General features: G+C 51.3%; 1 protein-coding gene across 2 annotated transcripts in view; it reads right to left on the minus strand.

Moving 5' to 3' along the window:
- Positions 1-528: 528 nt before the first annotated feature.
- The window catches only part of CREBBP (CREB binding protein), a 129,563-nt gene continuing 109,867 nt past the window's right edge, over positions 529-20,224 (minus strand). For both annotated transcript variants that reach the window (XM_059898588.1, XM_059898589.1), the window contains 11 exons: positions 19,028-19,084; positions 16,230-16,307; positions 15,834-15,901; positions 11,028-11,178; positions 10,518-10,664; positions 9,786-9,899; positions 8,513-8,678; positions 8,012-8,179; positions 5,746-5,907; positions 5,295-5,576; positions 529-3,812 (listed from right to left, as the gene is read on the minus strand). In XM_059898588.1, the coding sequence (XP_059754571.1) occupies positions 1,677-3,812; positions 5,295-5,576; positions 5,746-5,907; positions 8,012-8,179; positions 8,513-8,678; positions 9,786-9,899; positions 10,518-10,664; positions 11,028-11,178; positions 15,834-15,901; positions 16,230-16,307; positions 19,028-19,084 (3,529 nt within the window). In that variant the 3' untranslated portion in view covers positions 529-1,676. The remainder of the gene's footprint in view (positions 3,813-5,294; positions 5,577-5,745; positions 5,908-8,011; positions 8,180-8,512; positions 8,679-9,785; positions 9,900-10,517; positions 10,665-11,027; positions 11,179-15,833; positions 15,902-16,229; positions 16,308-19,027; positions 19,085-20,224) is intronic.

The following is a 20,224-nucleotide window of genomic DNA, read 5'->3' on the forward strand; positions in this document are numbered from 1 at the left end:
TCAGAGAGGAGGGGTGGACCAGGTGGCCGAGTGCAAGTGTCGCTCGAAGCTGGAGGCCTCTTCTCACCCCAGCAGGGCTGGTGGCCAGTGTTCCACATCGTTCCCCCCAGCGGCCCCCAGGGCAGTACCTCGCTGTTTCTAGAGGAAGGTGGAGAAGGCAGGACTGGAGCCGCATCTGCCCAGCCCAGAGTCAGAGGCCGTGGCGGCATCCTCCCTCACTGAACCAGGATTTGGGGGCAGGCCAGGAACCCCCTGTAGTTCCCGGAACACCCTTTGCATCAATTCTGGGATTGGCATGTAGGAGCGGGGGTGGGGTGGGGGTGGCTAAGATGGGGAGTGTGGACAGGCGACAAAGTGCTGTTTCAGGGCCACTTGTGTCCCCGGCTCGAGTGAGGTTCTTCCATGAGCAGCAAAGGAGGGCCCTCCAGGCCTTGGCTGAGCCCAGCTGCCACCCCAGCCCCCCTCCCCGCCCCCGGCCACCAGGACCGCGGCCCCCACCTTTCCTCTGTGAGCAAACAATCAGAATCATGTCTTACAAAGAACAGACTCCAAAAATATATATAAATAAATAAAAACCTTAAACATTCTTACAGGGATCTTAAAGAACAGAATACATGTTAAAAACTTCAGTAATTTATATCAATTTTAAGCGGTACTTTATATACAACGGGGGAAAAAAACACATGCATAGTCCAAATACAATGTTGAAAACAGCATTTTCATAACAAAAGAGCTGGAACACGAAGTGTTAACACCATGTACATGAATTCAAGGACCACCCTTTTTGTCTGTTGCACACAGTTTATTTAACAATATGATATAAGAAATGAGTTGGTACTTTACCATTCTATACAGTGATTGAATCTTCTTGAATTTTCTTATTTATAGTAATTATAGCGCTTGCATGATTTACACTAGAATTGCTTTTCCTCATTTCAAGTTTCACATAGAAGAAAGAAAAGAATGCTTCTTCTCTATTAACATTAGCATGGTCTAAGAGAGTGATCATCCCTATTTTTTGTCTAAAACCAGTTTTATCAGAGAAACAAAGCAACAATTTCTACATCTGCAAGACAAGAGTTTGGCTTAAGCCAGTATGTATAGATAGATGTGTGTGTGGGTGTGTACGTGTGTGCGCTCAGGAGCCAATTCCTATCATCCAGGGGTAATACTTGGAGATGCCCACAGAGTTCACTATAGAAAAAATCTTCCCGCAACGTCAGAAAGTTATCGGGATACATTATAAGCTTGCATTATTTCAGGAATCAGTTTCTGAATATTATTTTTCTTCTCACTTTTAAACATAAATGTTTAAAGTCTTGAAAATACAAATAAAAAATATGAATATAATGAACTTGTTTTTCCCGTTAAAAAAAGGCATGAGTCACCAGCAATGACGACAAAAAGAATCCAAACAAAACCCCCCTCCCCCCAAAACAAAAAACAAAAAACAAAAAAAAAAACAAAAAGAGAGAGAGAGACCAGATATTTAAATCAACTGGTTTTTAACAAAAAAATATATTCTTTGTATTGTTTCTTTAAACAGCAATCTACCCTTCCATGACTTGGAAGTAGCAGTTCCATCTAGGAATAAAAAGAGCCCAGATGCCTCGATTTCAGTACAAAAGGTCCAAGAACATGAAAGGGAAAAAAAAACAAGTGATGCTCTCACAATGCTACAAACCCTCCACAAACTTTTCTAGGGTGTCTCCCGTGGTGTCGCCGACCAGGGACAGCTCATTGGACAACGCACTCCTGTTGGGGGTGTTCAGCTGGGGGAGCATTGCACTCTGTTCGGGGTTCCCCAAGTGTCCCTGATCTATGGAGCTGGCCATGGTGACTGCGAGTCCTGGGTGGGGGGAACCAGTCTGGGGCGAGACGTGGTGTGGTGAAGGCTGGGGCTGTATCCGTGGCGACGGGCTGGAATGTGGAGGCTGGGACTGGGGCCGCGGAGACTGGACAGGGGCCGGAGACCGCACCTGGCTACTGAGGGACGTGGCCATCTGCTGGCCGGGGAGGTGCGAGGCCTGCGGCTGTCCTGAGAGCATGTGCTGCTGGGGGCTCATGGGATTCGGCTGGCCCGGGGACCCAATCTGCTGCTTCATCTGCTGCTGCTGCAGAATCCGCTGCTGCAGGGCCTGCTGGATGTTGGGGGTGCTGTCTGCGCCCAGCCCAGGCTGCCCCATCTGGCTGAGCTGTCCCATCTGGGCCGCCATCTGGCCCATGGAGCTGCCCTGGATGGGGAGGTGCTGCTGCATCCGCTGCTGCTGCATGGCCGCGGGGTAGCCTCCGGGTCCCTGAGGCTGCTGGAACTGGCCGTGCCCCGCCATGCCCCCGGCCATGCCGGCACTGCCCTGCTGCTGCTGCTGCTGCTGCTGCTGCTGTTGCTGCTGCTGCTGCTGCTGCTGCAGGAGCTGCCTTCGCAGCATCTCTCTGTACTGTGGGTTCATACTTGCCATGCTGGGGTTGTGCCCCGGGTTCATGATGTTCAGGGCCTGGCCCTGGGGGTTCAGGCCGCCCATCGCCGGCTGCTGTGGAGGCACGCCGGGCCGCGGCCCGCCGGCTTGCATGGCATTCAGGTTCTGCAGGCTGGGCTGCTGGTGCAGGCCGGGCTGAGGCTGCAGGCCGGGCTGGGGCTGCAGGCCGGGCTGACTGGCCACGTACTTGGCCGTGCGCTGTTTAATGAAAGCTGCCATCAGCTGAGGGTTGGACTTGAGGATGTTGAGCACCTGCTGCTGCTGCTGTGGGGAGCTGGGGGACTTCAGGGTCCGAAGCAGGTCCTGCAGGGCGCCGGGCGAGATGCTCCGGGGCGGTTGCACGCTGGGCATCCGCGGCCCGGCCACGGCCGGCTGGGCCTGCATGGACATCACGGGTCTGGGCATGCCTGGCATCGGCTGCTGCTGGGGGATGGGCGCCTGCTGCCACTGCCCAGGTGGCAGGCTGGGCACGACGGGCCCGCTGACCTGGTTGGGTCGGGGCACGTTCAGGCCCACAGGGGCCATCTGGCTCACCGGCGTCACCATGCCCGTGCGCCCCGGGGGCATGCCGTTGTTGATGTTCACCCGGTACAGGTGCTGCTGCTGCTGGGCCTCCCGCTCGATCTGCCGGGCCGCCTCCACTGCCGCGGGCGGGGGCTGGGCGGGGGGCGGTGGGGCCGGCACCTGGTTGGTGGGCTTCCCGGTGGACACCGTTGTTGGGGGCTGAGTCCGGGCCACACTGGGGAAGCCGGCTGGTGACATGTTCACGGGCGACGGCTGCGGCTGGGCGGGGGGCTGTGGCGTCTGGGGCGTGCTGGGCTGCTGCGTGGGGGTCCCGGGTGGTGCTGAGGTAGGGGAAGGCAGGCTCTGCTGAGGCACGTTGCGGGTGTTCATGGTGGCCATCCGCCGGCGCATGAGCTGGGCCTGCTGCAGGCGGTGCTGGATCTGCTGCTGGCGGAGCTTGTGTTTGATGTTGAGGCAGAAGGGCACGGGGCACTTGTTTTCTTGGCAGTGTTTGGCGTGGTAGCAGCAGAGGGCAATGAGCTGCTTGCACACTGGGCAGCCGCCGTTGGTCTTGCGCTTGCAACCCTTGGTGTGCTGCACCACCCGCTTCATCTTCTGGCAGGACGGCAGTGAGCAGTTGGCGTTGCGGCACTGGCAGGCGTGCACCAGGGACTGGATGCAGCGCTGGATGCTCAGGCGCCGCGACTCCTGGGGGCTCTTGGACTGTGGCTCACCCTGGCTGCTGCCCTCGTCGTCCAGGCCCAGCCCCCACTTCACCATCTTGTGGGTGTGGCTCTTCGTGTTGTAGCAGTTGATGCAGAGGTCGTAGTCCTGCGGGCGAGGACAAGAGACAAGCCAGCGTCAGCACGCGGCCCCGACCACCGGCTCCCCACCATCCCCACGAGGCTCACAGATGCCAAACGTGTCTGCTCCCTGGAACCTTCACTCCCGGGAACACTCCACAGCCCAGAAATTCCAGAGACCACCGGTGCACCTAGTCGCCCTCTTCTGGGGGCCCCTCTGCCTTCTCCCAACCTGCTGGCTCACAGTGTGTGCAGCTTTGTGAGCACCCCGAGGCTGGGGCCCCTATGCTCTAGGGCTGCTGCGGGTGCCCTCGGTGCATCCCCAGAGCTCGGGCGGGCACTGGGGCTGAGAGGCCTTTACCAGGAGGAAGGCCCTGGGCTCGCACCATGGCAACATAATGCCCCCTCCCCAGGTTTCTAAAAGCTGCACCTGGAGACGGAGACCACAAAGCACTAGATCTGGAGGATGAGCCCTGTGACCAGGACTGCTAACCTTCTCACAGCAAGGACGTGAAAATCCCCACAGTGGGAAATAAGAGAGAGGACAAAAGGAAGCTGGAGAGAGTGGCAGAGAGACGAAGGCATTATAGAGAACCTCTCTGCCCCCAGAGAGCACAGAGCTGCTGCTGTGGAGCGCTCGACTATGGGGACTATCTAGGCGTTGACACCAGCAAGGTGAGGACTGGGCAGGAGGGGAGTCTGACCATCTGCGGGGGGAGGCAGAGCACGTGATACCCCGTGCAAGTGACCCGTCTGTGCCAGGGACAGGCCGAGACCGCCGCAGAGGGGGTGCCGGTGTGGTCTGACCACAGGATCCACCAGGACAAGGGAGGAGGGGTTCAAGATCCCTGACCAAAGGGACCCAGCCTGACAGCAGCAGGGAACCCCGACCTCTTGGCAAGCCTAGACTGGGAGCACCAGAAGAGGAACCAGTCAGAATCCCAATGGAACCAAAGCACCACCGTGCTCTCTTCTCTCTGCCCTCCCACCCTGCACCGAAAGGCCTGTGCACGTGCCTGACACAGAGCTGGTGTTAACGAAACACAACAAATAAAATAACAAAGTGCTTGTGATCATCTCCGCATCCTGGAAAGGTCAGCACAAATGTTGCCTCCCAGGGAAGCTCACTGGCTTCCCTCCGTCCCCTGAAGACCAGCTCCCCCGCACCCTGGACACATGCCGTTGGGACGAGGTCGGGACCAGGCTGCCCCGTGAGCAGACACCGGCTGCTCCTTGCCCTGGACGGCTGGTGCTAAGCCCCAGAACAGGCACAGGGCAGGAACCCCACCAACATCGAGAGAAACCCTCTCATTCGTGAACCCCAAAACACAATCTCAAAACCAACAGTGGACTAGTGGAGTGGACAGATGAGCATTCATCTGGTCATTTTCTCCCTAGAAAACGCCAACTGTCTAAGAGTTGCCCTGAAACACACATGCACAGCCCGAGAGCGCCGTGGGCCTTGCCAGCTCTGCCGGCAGCTCTGCGCGGGCAGGTGCCCCGCGCTCACCTCGCACACGGTGCAGTGCCAGCGCGTCTCCACGTGGTGCTTGCACTCGTTGCAGGTGTAGACGAAGCGGTCCTGGCCCTGGGTGTGCAGCTCCACCAGCATGCACAGCGTGGACCACTTGGAGCGCCGCAGGGAGGAGAACTCCCAATGCTTGTCCCGGGCCAGCGTGAGGAAGGCGTCCCGCCCATCCATGAGGTCACAGCTGAGCAGGGGGTCGGGGTCGACAATGGGGGGCAGCGTGTTGATGACGGGCCCAGCGTGGAGGTGGATCACAAAGAAGACCTGGGGGACGGCAGGGAGGAGCAGTGTCAGCCTCGCTGAGAGAAGGACCGAGCCGACTCCTGCTGTCCCCGGGGCTGAACTGCGTTGGTGACAAGCAGCGTGGTGTCGCCAGGCCGGGCCTCCTCCCCCTGCACTTGGTCCGCCCCCACCCCACCCCGCCCACCCCCACCTCTTTGTGCTTCTCCATCGTGGCATAGAGCTTCTGGGACAAGTCGTTGGACACGTTGGGCATGCTGGGCTTTTTCTTGTTGGCTCGGCTGATGCTGCTTTTGTTCTTGTTGGTTTTCTTGTTGTTCTTTTTCTTGGCGTTCTTGCTGTCGCCCTGGCTGCCCTGTAATAAGACTCAGAGCTGTCGGCCCTGCCTAGCCTCCTGCTCCAACGTCCAGCAGGGAGACCACCAGCTCCTGCTGCGGGGGCTCCAGGGAGCTGGGCCTGAGGCAGGAGACCGCCGAGCAGACCCCTACCGGCCTGCGCACAGGCCATGTGCGTGGCTGTCAACACTGCTGCCTTCAGAGGAAACCGCTGAGGGGAAGGAGGTGAGTATGGAAGCAGGGCCCGGACTTGGCCAGGACTGAGTGGGTACAGTGGTGACAAACATAAAGCAAACACTGCCTGTGCCACAGCAGCCGCACATCACATGGAGGCTGGAGGGAAGAACACACCTGGGATGCTAGTTGGGATCTAACCACTGAGGGGGTGGAAGCCGTTTCTCCTGGTCCTATGTTTTCTACTGGCTGGAGGCAGGCACTCCTCCTCGACGGGCACACAGCCAGGGCTGTGTCCCCCTCAGAGCCCCTCTGTGGCAGCTGGCCGGCAGCACAGACTCTCCTCCCAGCACCCCCTGAGCCCTGGATGCCAGTGCTGACTCAGGCCACCTCCTGTGCCTGGGTGGCCGTCCGGCAGAGGCAGAGGAACCTGGGTTCACTGATCGGCTGTGGTCTTTCTCCCACAGGCACTCCAAGTTTCCACTGAAATCCAGCCCACCCTTCCAGGTCAGCTTCAGGGAGGGACCTGCCGGCATCTCTGCAGTCCCTGAGGAGCAGCATCTCCAGCCCTAAATCACCCCATGTTCCAGGGGATGACGGGTCCTGCCTCCAGGGAGGTCCAGCAAAAGGCAGGCAGAGAACGATGACCACAGCCCTTGACCTCTCCTCGGGACCCACCTGTGACATGAGTACTTGTCACATCCTCACCCACGCTTTCTCCATTTTGGAAGGGGCTAGGGATGCTGTCTTGCAAAAAGGACAAACCCTAAAGCACATGCTGCCTGGCACGAAGCAGCCATGCAGACATTCAACCCTAGACCCCTGGCTCCGGATGCTGGCTCCACATGCAGCCCCAAGCCCTCCTGAGGGCCCCAGGCCTGCACGGCTGGTAACAGGCATCTCGAGATGAACACATCTGCAGCTAATTCTTGACTTCTTCCCCCAAGTGTGCTCTCCCTTCCTTCTCCCCTTCAGGGAGACGCAGCAACACGGACTCAATTCTAAGGCCCCAGACCCAGCAGGCAGCCTCGATCCAGGATCTGCCTCATGCGCCACAAAGATGCGCCCTAAGTTCTGAGGTTGTTACTCTCAAAACACGTCATACGCTGCTCACTGCCGAGAGCTACGAATCCAACTAAGCCACCACCACCTCTTACTTGAACATGTGAAACACGGCACGGCTCGGGCTCTGCCACGCTCCCCCTCCTGCTGGAGGCTCCTCCTCCTGGATCTTCTGGGCTCCTCTCACCAGTCAGTCTCTGCTCAGATGCCACCTCCCCAGACAGGCCCTCCCAAAGGTGCTGCATCTGCCCTCTTCCCTCGTGTCTGTCCTACACCATCTCAGCATGCACCACACACTAGGACACACACCCCTTGAAGGCAGGGATGGAGACCTCTTTAGTTCCCACTGCACCCCTCAGGACGGTGCCCGCACATGGCGGGGGCTCAGTGACCAGAGTGAGTGCACAGACGCATGAACACCCAGTGAAGAGTGGGGGGCAGTTTACCACAAGGAGAGTGAATGAGGCCTGGCAAACAAGAGTCTCCTCCTCAAGTCATTTCTAAAGTGAACTGACTGGTTCCTGATCATGATACCCGTCTCCATCTCCATCTCTATCTCCAGCACCTCTTCTGGGCTCCCTGGCAGGGCGCCCTCCTCTCTCATCTTGCCATGTCTCAGCCCCGCTGTCCTGCCCAGAGATGCCAGAGCAAGCCCCTCTGTCCACCTAGTAGGTGATGTGTCTCCAGTTCGCCCAGCACCCAGTGTGGGCTGTGCCCCCAGGCCCAGGCCTGCCCTGTGGTGGGCGGTAACACGGTGAGGTTAGGTATGAAAACACCACCACAGACAAAGGAGGCCATGTCTTGAGAACTGAGCAGCCCACACTCACTCCCTGACCTGCTGTAGCGCAGCCTTTAGCACGTGCGCTGGGGCCCTCCCTTGGGCTTTACCTCTGGGGTCTCACTGGCCGCGGTGCTCTCCTCCTTCTTCCTCTCTTCTTCCTCCTGTTCCAGCTCCTTAATGCTCTCCTCCAACACGTTAGGCCAAAAGTCACCCTCGAAATAGGGCAGTTCCTTGGCACTGGTGAGCCTGTCTTCAGTTGCTTGTTTGAAAATGTCCTGGAAAGTGAACAAGCACAGCGGTGAGATGAGTCGGGCTGGGTGACAACACTCTGGGGAGGGGGCTCGGGGCCACGACGTGGAGAGGGGACCGCGCACTCCTGAGGCGCATGGTTTCACAGGCTCTGCCGCCACTTCTCTTGGACTGCCAACTGCAAATCTTGACGGACAGCAGAGAAGTTGCTTCTTAGTTTATGATTTTTTTAATTTTTGCTTTCCAATACTCATAAGTAGATATAATTCTAACCCATGTGAGCACAGAGGGAGACACGTGAAGATGTGGGAGTCAGTGGTGAGGAGGCCCCCCCCACCCGCCCTCAGCGGTGTGGGCACCTTATAGTCATGGATGATGCGCTCGGCAAAGGCCTTGTCCAGCATCTTCTTGTACCACTCCTGCAGGCGCTTTGGCTTGGGGATTTTTTGATCCGGGGGGTGGCAATGGAAGATGTAGTCGTCTCCTTCACTTGGGGGACAGGCCCAGATGTGTCCTGTTACATACCTGCAGGACATACACACAATTCAGATGGAAGCAGTGAGCAAAATCATCCCTGCCTTCGAGGAGTAACAGCTGAGGAACACGGACCAAAGGACAGAAATAACTATGAAGAAAAACAACAAAAAAGAAATTACAAAATGCTTCTGGCAGAACACGTGAGAGGCCCAAGAGAGGTTCCAAACCATTGTGCTGGGGAAGGGGGTTAGGGTAAAGCCAAATCTCTACAGAGTGCAAACGCAGCCTGGAAATTGGCCCTACGGTACCTCCCTCTTGGGTGTGCATGTCAGGCAGGGGCTAACGCTGCAAGAGAACCTGTGACACAGGAGAGAGCCTGGGAAGACGGCAACGGGTCAGGCGTATCAGACGGCTTGTCCCCAGGGTGGATGCACTGAATTTCCTATCTACTGTCTCCTGCACATTGGAAAGGAAGTTGAGTATTTCTTTCTAAGGGGTTAAAGACAAAATAGATCTCATTCATTCTGCTCAAGACACTTCAATCAAACATCTCCTTTCCAAATTTGGGAAAGAAATGTGATCTAGAACGTAAGAAGAGAGACAGGAAAAGAAGTCAGACACAAGAGACCACATCTGGTAGGATTCCGCTTCTATGAACCGTCCAGAAAAGGCACATTTATAGAGACAAAAAGGAGATTAGTAGTCACTGGGGGCAGGGGTCCAAAAGGGATGAACAGCAAATGGGTGCAGGGATCTTAACAGGGGTGGGGGGGATGAGAATGCTCTGAAACTGATTTACCGTGACAGCTGCATTACTCGGTAAAGTTACTAAAAATCACTGAATGTACACCTGAAGCAGGTGAATTGTATGATACATAAAATATGCCTCAATAAAGTTTTAAAAAAACAAGACTAGAATGTGAGAAAAACACAGAAGGCAGGGAAAGCACATGAGCTGTGCTGGGAGCCCCAGACCCAAGTGGCCCAACAGAGCATCTGGCTGGAAGGGTGCTCTGGAGACCCCTGAATCCGTTTAAGGACATTAAAATAAAAACACAAAAAACCTTAAGAAATACTTGTGTTATTTCACAAAATACACAGTGAAAATTAAAAGCGGAGTTTTTATTAGTTCTGAATAATTTGAATTAAACTCACCCCAATTTCTTCACGTACTCTAAATATCCAATAAGGATCTCATGGTAAACAGCTGTTCGGAGGCATCGGGGTCGGAAGAAATGAATACTGTCCAGATAAGATATGTACACACGCCTGGGGGGCAGGGTGAGGAAGAAATTAATTGAAAGTTCAGGTTATCTCCCAAACTTGAAACCAAACACCAGCATCTAAAAAAAGCTCCAGAAATAAATTCTGTTTTGATAGCATTTACACTGGCCACAAACAGGACATAAGAAATCTGCCATCCCCAAGCTCTGCTACCAATCAATAAAATAGAATTCAATTTCATCACTGAACTACGAAACAATGCCATCACTCACCACGGGGAACCGTGGAGAGATCAGGGCAAATTAGGAAAAGCCACTTCTAATTCCTTCTCACCCAGATTCTTGACTGAACATGAAATAACTCTCAGCAGAGGTGTGACATTTTCATAAGTGCATCAAAGAGAAGCCCGGCCTGTGTAGCAGTCCCCACCCCCTCCTCCATTGGTTTACCTGCCCCAGGTAAGACAGGGGCAACAGCAAGACCAGGATCAAAACCCACGTGTGCTTACAACACAAAGCACTCTACAGTCATCAAAACTCTTCACTTCCCACTGGCTTAGCAAAAAACAAACTAACGAAACTAACTAGTAGTTCTCTAAGATGTTTAGAGCCTCGGTCGCTAGCACAACACGTGACACGCACCCCGAAGGAGCTAGAGGATTACCTTGTGTTTGGAGGGGGGCAATCAGAGCCATACTCTTGGACGTGCATCCCAAAGAAGCACACATCCACTCCATCAATTTCCTCAAAGGCAAAGAGTGCTTTGGTTCGATACGGGAAAGATTCAGACATTTCCCCAGAATCCACAAACCTGAAATAAAAGAGCCTGATGTTTGCATGCATCACCACCATTTACAAAGTGCTTTACAGGCGAGACCTGCTGCCGTAAACCCGCTCAGTGCAGAGAAGCTGGAGGCGAGGTCCCCCCTTCTGACCACTGGCCCAGAGCTCCTCCACTGGCCCAGGCAGCTCGGAGCCTTGACCCCATTCTTTGTGACACTGCTTCACTCAGACAGGAATTCCACCTCCCCTGATGAACGTGGGATACTGACAGAAGGGTGGCTACATGCTAACTGATGAAAAGCTTTCAAATTATGCAAACTCTAAAGCTTTGCCAGAAAGCAAGGCTCTGGTTAACCACGTGGGGTGCCCACTGGAACGTCTGCACACAAACCGTGACTTCATCCCGGGCTTGACCTCCACCGTCTTGTCTGAGCTGGCCACTACGCGGACAAACACCTCCCCGGCTTCAGGATGATTCTGTCGCCGCAAAAACTTGTTGACTCGGTCTTCCAAGTGGTTTCCCAACCGTGTGGTCTGCAGTCCTGCAAAGTCCAGCACAAGCAGATGAGAGGGCTTCGGGAGGGTTGAGGTCACAGAATGCACCTCTTTCAGTGTAGTCTGGTATTTTAAGGAGTAACATTCTCCAAATACAGAAGGGGTCTAATGTGTCCTATGAGGTAAGAAGCATTTTATAAAAGAAAGGTGGACCCTGGAATCTCAGGCATTCCACGCATTGAAAACTGTCAAATGCCCAATATTTCCATCTTCTTCTAACTGTAAGGGGCAGAAGAGACACAAAGGTGGACCCAAATCTGAAAGAAGATGGGCTCTGGGGTGAAGCAGGGGAGCAGGCACGAGGGAGCCGCACTGGGTCCACCCTGCCTCCTGCCCCACATGCCCAGCCCCTAGTGAGACAGAGATCTGGCCCTGGCTGCGCCCACACAGCTGCTCAGTGTCACAGCTGTGCCCCAAGGCTGGAACGCACACTTGAAGAACTCTTAACAGAAATGGGGAGCCTGCCACTGCTTTCCCTGGAAGGCAGGGCTGGCACAGCCTCACAGACAGGATGGCACAAATGCCCCTTCCTGCCCAGCTCTGATGAGAGTCCTGGTGCAGAGTCTGAGACAGCTAAGCTAGCATGCAGCCAAGGGCTACCTCGCTCTGCGAGCATTCCAATCCTGGGCGGCAAGGGACGCTGTCCCAGGACGGAGACCTGCCTGGCACCATTGCTGGTGGGCTCCTCCGCCCTGCCCCTCTGTACCCTCCCTCTCCCAGGGACAGGCCAGGAGTTACACAGCATATAAATACACATACAGTCATAGCATAAAAAAACTCTGTGCATATGGGGATAAAAGACTAGACGGGAAAGCTGCAAAAGGTTAACAGTGACTACAGATGACAGGATTTTAGAAGATTCCTTACTGAGGTTAAGAAATATCTGCAAAATTTAGGCTTTTTAAATTTAGTTTCTCTGCAATAAACATACCAATGGTAGAGTTTTTTTGGTATATAAATTATACCTCAATAAAAGTGATTAAAAAAAAAAACTTACAATGGCAATGAAATAAAGACCCCATTAAAAAATAAGAACTTTAAAAGCTATAAAAATAAGCGGAAGTAGAATTATGTTTCACACTCTGATACACGTGCACACTTTCCACAGCTGTTTAGTCATGCTCTGGATCCCCTTATTTCAACCTCCCACAGCTGAGATAACCATCCTGAGAAAAAGAGAATTAGGTGCAAAGGACTTAGACCATCTCATCTATTCTTTGTGAAGCCCAGAAGAAAATTCTCACGTTCTCACCCCCCTGTACTCCCGCCCATGCCGCTGCTGAGCAAGTTTTGTTCCCTCATGAGGTGGCTTCCAATCCAGAAAGGGAGGACACAGCTAAGAAGGGCCACCCTGCGCTAGTGCAGGGAGCTCCCCCTTCCCTTGTGAAACTACGATTACGCACACTATGATTTTCACATAATGAATAGGAGTAAACCTTCAAAATTAGGTCTTTACGTTTTTTCCCCAAATTACCTGAATTACCTGTACTAAAAATACAGGGTTTTTTTTGAATTTTATTTTTTTTATACAGCAGGTTCTTATTAGTTATCTAGTTTATACATATTAGTGTGTATATGTCAATCCCAGTCTCCCAGTTCATCCCACCCCCCACCCCCCGCCACTTTCCCCCCTTGGTGTCTGTCCATAAATGTGTTCTCTACATCTGTGTCTCTATTTCTGCCCTGCAAACCTGTTCATCTGTACCATTTTTCGAGGTTCCACATATATGCGTTAATATACGGTATTTGTTTTTCTGATTTACTTCACTCTGAAAATAGTTATTTTATTTTTTTTTTAATACATTTATTTATTTTTGGCTGAGTTGGGTCTTCGTTGCTGCACGCGGGCTTTCTCTAGTTGTGGCGAGCGGGGGCTACTCTTCGTTGCGGTGCGTGGGCTTCTCACTGTCGTGGCTTCTCTTGTTGCAGAGCACGGGCTCTAGGCGGGCAGGCTTTGGTAGTTGTGGGGTGCAGGCTCAGTAATTGTGGCTCGCAGGTTCAGTAGTTGTGGCGCACGGGCTTAGTTGCTCCGCGGCATGTGGGATCTTCCCGGACCAGGGCTCGATCCCGTGTCCCCTGCATTGGCAGGTGGATTCTTAACCACTGCGCCATCAGGGAAGCCCAAAATACAGTTTTTAAATGAGACAATTATGACGGTCTGGTCACAAGCACCAAACTGAACGCCGTGAAGAGGGCTGGAGAGGTGCTCCGCTGTGTCCCCTGAGAGAAGAGCCATGGGCTTTACACACGGGACGGCACCGTGTAAACCTGGAGAGCAGCCAGCACGTGCTCAGAGACTCAGTACTGGGGAAAGAAGGGCTGTTCTCATGCTGCGGTGCCATGCGAAGGTGTCCTCCAGACCAGCAAGTACAGGCACTGAGGGTGGGCATTTCTGCAGCAGCCCCTCCCACTGGACAGCAGGGCCCAGGCCACCCTCACTGTGATGGTGCCTTGGGCTTCCCACAGGGTGGCCACGTGCTTTGGTTTAGGTTCCCGTTTCCACTCCCCACAGCCCATCGTGCTGCAGCGGACGGCCCTGTACGTGCCTTTAAGCACATGAGCAAATATCTTTGTAGGAGACGTGCGTCAAAGTGGAACTGCTGAGTCTAAAAATGGACATTTTAAATTGTACCCCACCAGGTATATTTTTGACCATGGGAGCCTTATATTTCCCTTTATGTGATCAAATCCTTCAGCCTTTTGCTTTCTGACCTCTGGGCTCTATCTCTTTTAGGAAGGTTTTTCATAACTGAACACAGTAAAAACACTCTCTTACTCTGACCTCCAAAGCATTTGTAGTTCTTACTTTTCGTCCCTTTAGCCACCCGAGTTGCGTTGTGCATGTGGCGTTAATGGGGAGGTGGTTTTGGGTGGATAGTCAGTTGTTTAGTATCACTCTCTGCCCAGCAGCTGGAAGATATTTTCAATGCAGTTGTCCCTCCACACCCACAGGGGACTGGTTCCAGGAACCCCTCAGACACCAAAATCCAAGGATGCTGAAGTTCCTGACATACAATGGTGCAGTACAGAAGGCCCTCTGTACCCACAGGTCCCACATGCGTGGACACGGAGTGCCCACTGCACTAAGTCAGTGCAAATGACGCAACCTCTCTTTTGTGACCGACAGACACTTGCAGAGATGATGCTAATACACAATCAAATCAAAAACCAAGGGGAGACACACCACCTCTAAGGTCCTTTTCTGTAAGTGAAGGTTCTATATCTTTGAAGCTCATTTGCCAAAGGTCCACATATCCCTCTCCACCATTCTCTGGACACTAGGGGAGGGTGGGGGCTGGGCCAGCTCTCAGGTTCTCCTACCCGCCCCCCCCCCCCCCTCGACCCCTCTCTCTTCTGGCCGCAACTGCTCTTCTATTGAAGCCTAGCTCTCCTGGCAATTTCTGTTTTGGTCACCAAAGCTCTGGCCCAGGAGATTGATTCTAAGTAGCTGACTGCTTTAGTGGCATCACTCAGAATGGATCCTTTAAAGTAGGGGTTCTCACCTGCATGCCCCCAACCCAGGACATCTGGTAATGTATGAAGACGTTTCTGACGGCCACCATTCATGGTGGGGGTGGGGCGGGGAGTGTTACCAGCATTTAGTGGGCAGCAGCCTGCTGCTAAAATTCTAATTAACCGCGATGAAGAGTGGCCCCCGCTTGCCTCAACTAGAGAAAGCCCTCGCACAGAAACGAAGACCCAACACAACCATAAATAAATAAATAAATAAATTTAAAATTCTAATTAAGCACAAGACAGCCCCCATAACAAAGACGTTTCTGGCCCAAATGTCAGTATAGAAACCCTGATCTAAAGAGAAATATTATAATAGCTGGTTAATTCATCAATATTTCAAAAGATTTTATAAGAGTGAGTTTAAGTGATAGGGTAACTGTGGATTTTGGTAATGACAGAGTTTGAACGTGAATTAACGCTGACTTGGAAGGCTTCAGAGGGGCTTCTTCCTTGCCTGCCACCCTTCCCTCCTGCCCGCGGACCTCTCCCTCCATCCCATCTCTCTTCTACTCCAGCTCCTCAGGTGGCCTGGCTCTTGCTGGGGAGCCCTAAGCGGTGTGCTAGTTGCCTGTCCTACTGGAGAGAAGTGAGAGCAGCAGCCGAGTTGACAAAGACGACACACTGTACACTTCTGAAAAGTGTCGTCTCTAAAAAAGTGAAGACTACCTATGAAAAGTTACTCCTATAGCAACAGGGCGCGCTCTCTGTTCCTCGCAGACACCAGCAGCCACTCCCAATGCGGCAGCGACACACCCAACCAGCCCTCGTGCAGACCAGGCTCCTGCCAGTCCTGGTGATGTTGGCTGATTCCCAGAGGGCCCCAGAGGGTCACTCTTCCCAACAGTGGGGCCCACACCTACTGATGGGCAAACAGCCGCCCCCGCAGGTACCCAGGGCTGAGTATGCCCAGGACGTGTGTGTGTTATTTCTGAGCTACTTGAGAAGGATCTGCTGACAAATTTTCTCTCTCAGAATTCACAAAGTTTACTATATGCGTTTTAGATGAAAGTTTCTAAACTTTCTAAAACACAGACTGATCATAAAGCTGACTTTCATATAAAGATCAAGGCAAATTATTCTCTTCAAGGGTAAGACAAAAAAATACAAAAACCCTTCCACAACTTACTCTTAGCACTGAATTTGTTTTCTTTACGAGTTCTGCCCGTTTTCTTCAAGCAGTTGTCGCACACAAAGCTGCAAAAAAAATAATGGGTGTGATCAGATTATATAAAACAGTATATGTTGCCAAACCAGTGAAATGCAGCATTAAAATACTTCGTTGGCAATTAAAATCGCATCATTATACAAAAGTGAAGAGGCAGACTGCTTTGATTCTACAATTCCTAAAGCGGGCAAACACTTAAGACTTAAATTTAGAACAAACTGCCATCCATCTAAATTGCCGGATTCTTGCTGACAACAATGAATGAAACGCAGTAGCAGCCAGCATCCTCCCCTCTACTCTCTGCATAACTGCTTTCCCTTTCCCGAGATCACAGGAAATCACCAGGAAATTACTCACCCTGAAGGCCAAATGATATCATAGTGGAGAACACAAATCTGATGCATCTTCCGGCCACACTCCTTGCAATCAACGAAACTAGAAGACAAAGAAAGTGCACTGTGACACACGGAGCCACATACATAATGGAGCTTCTACAGAGCCCGTGTGGTGTGCTCACACTTCGTCCCCTTGATGACTTCAAGAATCTGCAGCATTAATGCATCTCTTGACTAATTGAGCCGTATTTTAAAAAATGCATCAGTATGATATTTTCTATAGGAAAGACTGACTTTCTCCCTTTCTTTGTACAAATGCCTCTTTCCTCTCTTCTCCCAATCTGCTTTGCAACCAGAAGTGAAAATTTATTTCTAAAAATTGCTATGACGAAGGCCTATTTTACAGGTCAGTATTTCTGATATTACTACAGATTTTCAAGACCAGTGCTTGCTCTAGATGACTGCACATGCCTAAATGGACTTAAATAACAGAGAACAATACCGTCAGTGTTACAAACCCTTGTTCTTAAGCCCAGGCGCAGGAAACGTATGCTGAGTCAGTTACAAGGGTGGGAAATGACGGCCTTTCTTAAAGTAAACACTAGAGAAGTTGGGATGCACCACGCCACCTGCCCTCTGCACAGCTTCCGCCATAGCTCACCTGGGCCCTGTCACCTCACCTAGGAAACTTAATCGCCAACATGCTTGAAGGTCAAAACCTATTTTTTCAGCCATGCCCTTAAAGCCACCACAACTTATACCCTGTGGAAGGCTGAGGGGCTAGAAAGTACCACATTTCTCCAAACAGTCCTGGGTCCCGGCTCTTCCTGTCATGCTAGATGCCGGTCCCCGTAACCTGACGCCTGCTCTCACTACTGCTGCTCGAGTCCCTGGCCCCTGACCATCCTACTGCCCTTGCTGAGCAAGCCTTCCACCATAGATCGAGCCCAATCCAGCTTCTCTGCCCCTGCTCTGTCGGAGAAAAGGACACACAAAGGCAGACTGTGCAGAATGGCAGCGACCCTCATCGGCCATCCTCAGTGCTCTCTGCTGTCCTGCCCCAGCTGCTGCCCTTCCCAGTACACACAGGAGGGAATCCAGCACCCTCTGCCCCCTTGTCCTATGGGGCTCCATCCACGGTCCCTACATGCCCTGCCCTTGAGCTCACCTGCAGTGCTGCTGAACATCCCATGTCCTTTCATGTCTTTGTGTCTAGAATGCTCTGCCCACCACCCCCAACACCTGCTTCCAAATGAGTGTCACCTTCTCCACTGGGCCAGGGTCCCCCACTCTGGACTACCTTACTGCCTCCTGCTGCCTGTGCTATGATCTGTCTGTCCTACTGGAAGACAAACGGCTGGAGGACAGGCCCCCTTTATTCATCTGTGTCTTCCCCACTGCCTGGCAACTACTGCTTCAATGTAACGTATTCTGAAATTGAAAAGTGAGTATAGCAACTAACATAACATTGTAAATACTCCAGTATAAAACAAAAATTTTGGGGGACTTCCCTGGTTGCTCAGTGGTTAAAACTCCGCACTCCCAATGCAGGGGGCCCGGGTTCAATCCCTGGTCAGGAAACTAGATCCCACACGCATGTCGCAACTAAGAGTTTGCATGCCACAAATAAGGAGCCCACGAGCTGCAACAAAGGAGCCTGCCTGCTGCGACTAAGGAGTCCGCGAGCCACAAACTAAGGAGACCACCTGCCGCAACTAAGCCCCAGCACGACCAAATAAATAAATAAATATTTAAAAAATAAATAAATAAAATTAAAAATTTTAAAAAACTGAATATAAACCACAGAGAAACGGGAAAACTGTCGGGGAGGACACAATGTGAACAGGGAGACAGCCAGTCAGGACAAACAATCCACTGACACTAAAGAGACAGGGAGCAGGGAGCAGCCTCCTCATGCACCAGGCACTTTGCTAAGTAATCGTGTTCCCCCCGCAACCCCACCCGGGCACTGCTGGCAGGAGAGACTAAGTCAGCTCTCAATGGGAAGTGGAGTCTGTGTCTTCCGCCGGAAGCTGGGAAGTTGAGCCAAGGGAGGGGAGAACCTGTTTCTCAGCTCTGGACACACCACAGCGACATTTACCGAACTCCCAACAGTGTTGGAGCCTGTGCTCACCAAGCAACCCTGGACGGGCGTTCACCGCAGTGACAGAACAAAATGGGCATCTCCACACACTGGGGTGCCTTCAGGACTCGTCTTTGGGGACCGGGGAGGAGCCACCACATGGAAGGAGCTCTGAGGCCTCTTTAAGGGGTTATTACAAAGCAAAATTTACATACTGAGTATTCTCACTGATCACTGGAGGAAAGGAAAGTATCTGACAATGACCTTCGAAAATATACCATACCAAAGATGGTGACAAGAACATACAACACTGGGCTTCTCATTATTTATTTTTAAAAAGTGGTTTCTAAGAGTTTTTCTTTCTGAAATTTCCCTTTAAATGATACTAGCACCCCTCCACCAAATATTCCTACCTTTAGTCTCTAAAGATTCACACTAAGTGGCTTCTTAAAGACGATGACGAAGTTATGACAGAGATTCTAATAGAGCCAAAACATCCATCTAATCTTACATTAAAGGGTGTTAAAATTCAGTAGCTGGACAGCATGCTACAGAGACATACATCTTTTGTGTGAGTTAAAACAGAATCCACATCTGAAATAACTTCACACAAAAAATTCCACCCAGGGTAATATATTTATTTCCAGCGTCTTCTCCCGCAGCCCAACCATAAGGAGGAACTTTCCTGATCTGAAACTAAAACCTAAAAGTCAGAAAGAAAATAGCTGTATACTCACGGTTCAGGATCTAAGGTATCATTTTTCTTCTTTTCAAACTGATCCTTTGAAATTGTCCTTGTTTTTTGGGGGAGGGGGGAAAGGAAAAATGTTAATTAACTAAATTTATCTGTTGAGTATAAACTATAGGGTTTCTGGGATATTATTCTGTAACTAGTTCTTCACATAAAAAGTAAAATGATGGCCAGCTGAAATCTCAAGTAGATGTAATAATGGCATGAACATACAACATTTAATTCTATAGAAAGCACTACCTTTTATTTTTCTCTGCCTTCCCTGGAATATTTCCTCCAAACTATCATCAGCACTTATTACAAGATTTAATTTAAGGTTAGTCAAAATACAGTGGCAAAATTATGTTGAGATTCAAACCTGTTAATTTCTAATCAAATCTACATGGTGAATGACTGCTGAATTTGACCAACACTGGTATTATCAATTCTTCTAATTACAATATTCCTTCATTGACACAAGTCAGCATGTACTTGGGGATATTTTACTTATTCTTAAAGGGCTGAGTATTTCATTTTTGTGGTACTTTTATTAGTGTATATATGAATTACTTGATTCACAGAATTATACAATCCAGTTATTAATCACACAATTGGACTAAAGAATTAAATTGACAAGGGATAGAAAAATAAATTGAATATGTAGAATTTCTGTCATTTTGGTTTATATATCTTACAGGTGGGTATGGTTTGTTGTGCGACTGAATAAAGTAAACTTGAGTTGCACAGTAAGTGTCCAACAGTGCTGGAAACTGTTTCAGTGGGAAGCCTTTTTGCCTTTGGGGGGACAGTCACACAGGAGACTTCCCAGAGTGGCAGGAATCACAGCAGAGTCAGGAGAAAAGAAAGACCACAAAACGCTAGCAGTCCTAGGCAGTTATGGTGGCTGGCAGGTTTTTAGGTATCTCGAGCATGTAAATGAGCTGACCATCCAATCTGTGGATTTGATTTTGCTTTTTTCTCACCACATTCTGGCCATTTGCCTACTCAAAAGTAACTCCATCAGAGGATAAGCATCAGGGAGGAAATGGTGAACTCAGTGAGGGAATGAACAAACTAACTCATGCCTGTCCATGCTGGAGCTGTGAGCAAGAGTCCAACCTCCAGAGAGGAAGGAGATACAGGTACTCGTTGGGGTCTCACCACCTGGGTTCTGTTACCTCTGCAACTTAAAGGACAGAGGTTT

The sequence above is a fragment of the Balaenoptera ricei genome, chromosome 15 (genome assembly GCF_028023285.1).
Source record: "Balaenoptera ricei isolate mBalRic1 chromosome 15, mBalRic1.hap2, whole genome shotgun sequence".
Lineage (NCBI taxonomy): Eukaryota > Metazoa > Chordata > Mammalia > Artiodactyla > Balaenopteridae > Balaenoptera > Balaenoptera ricei.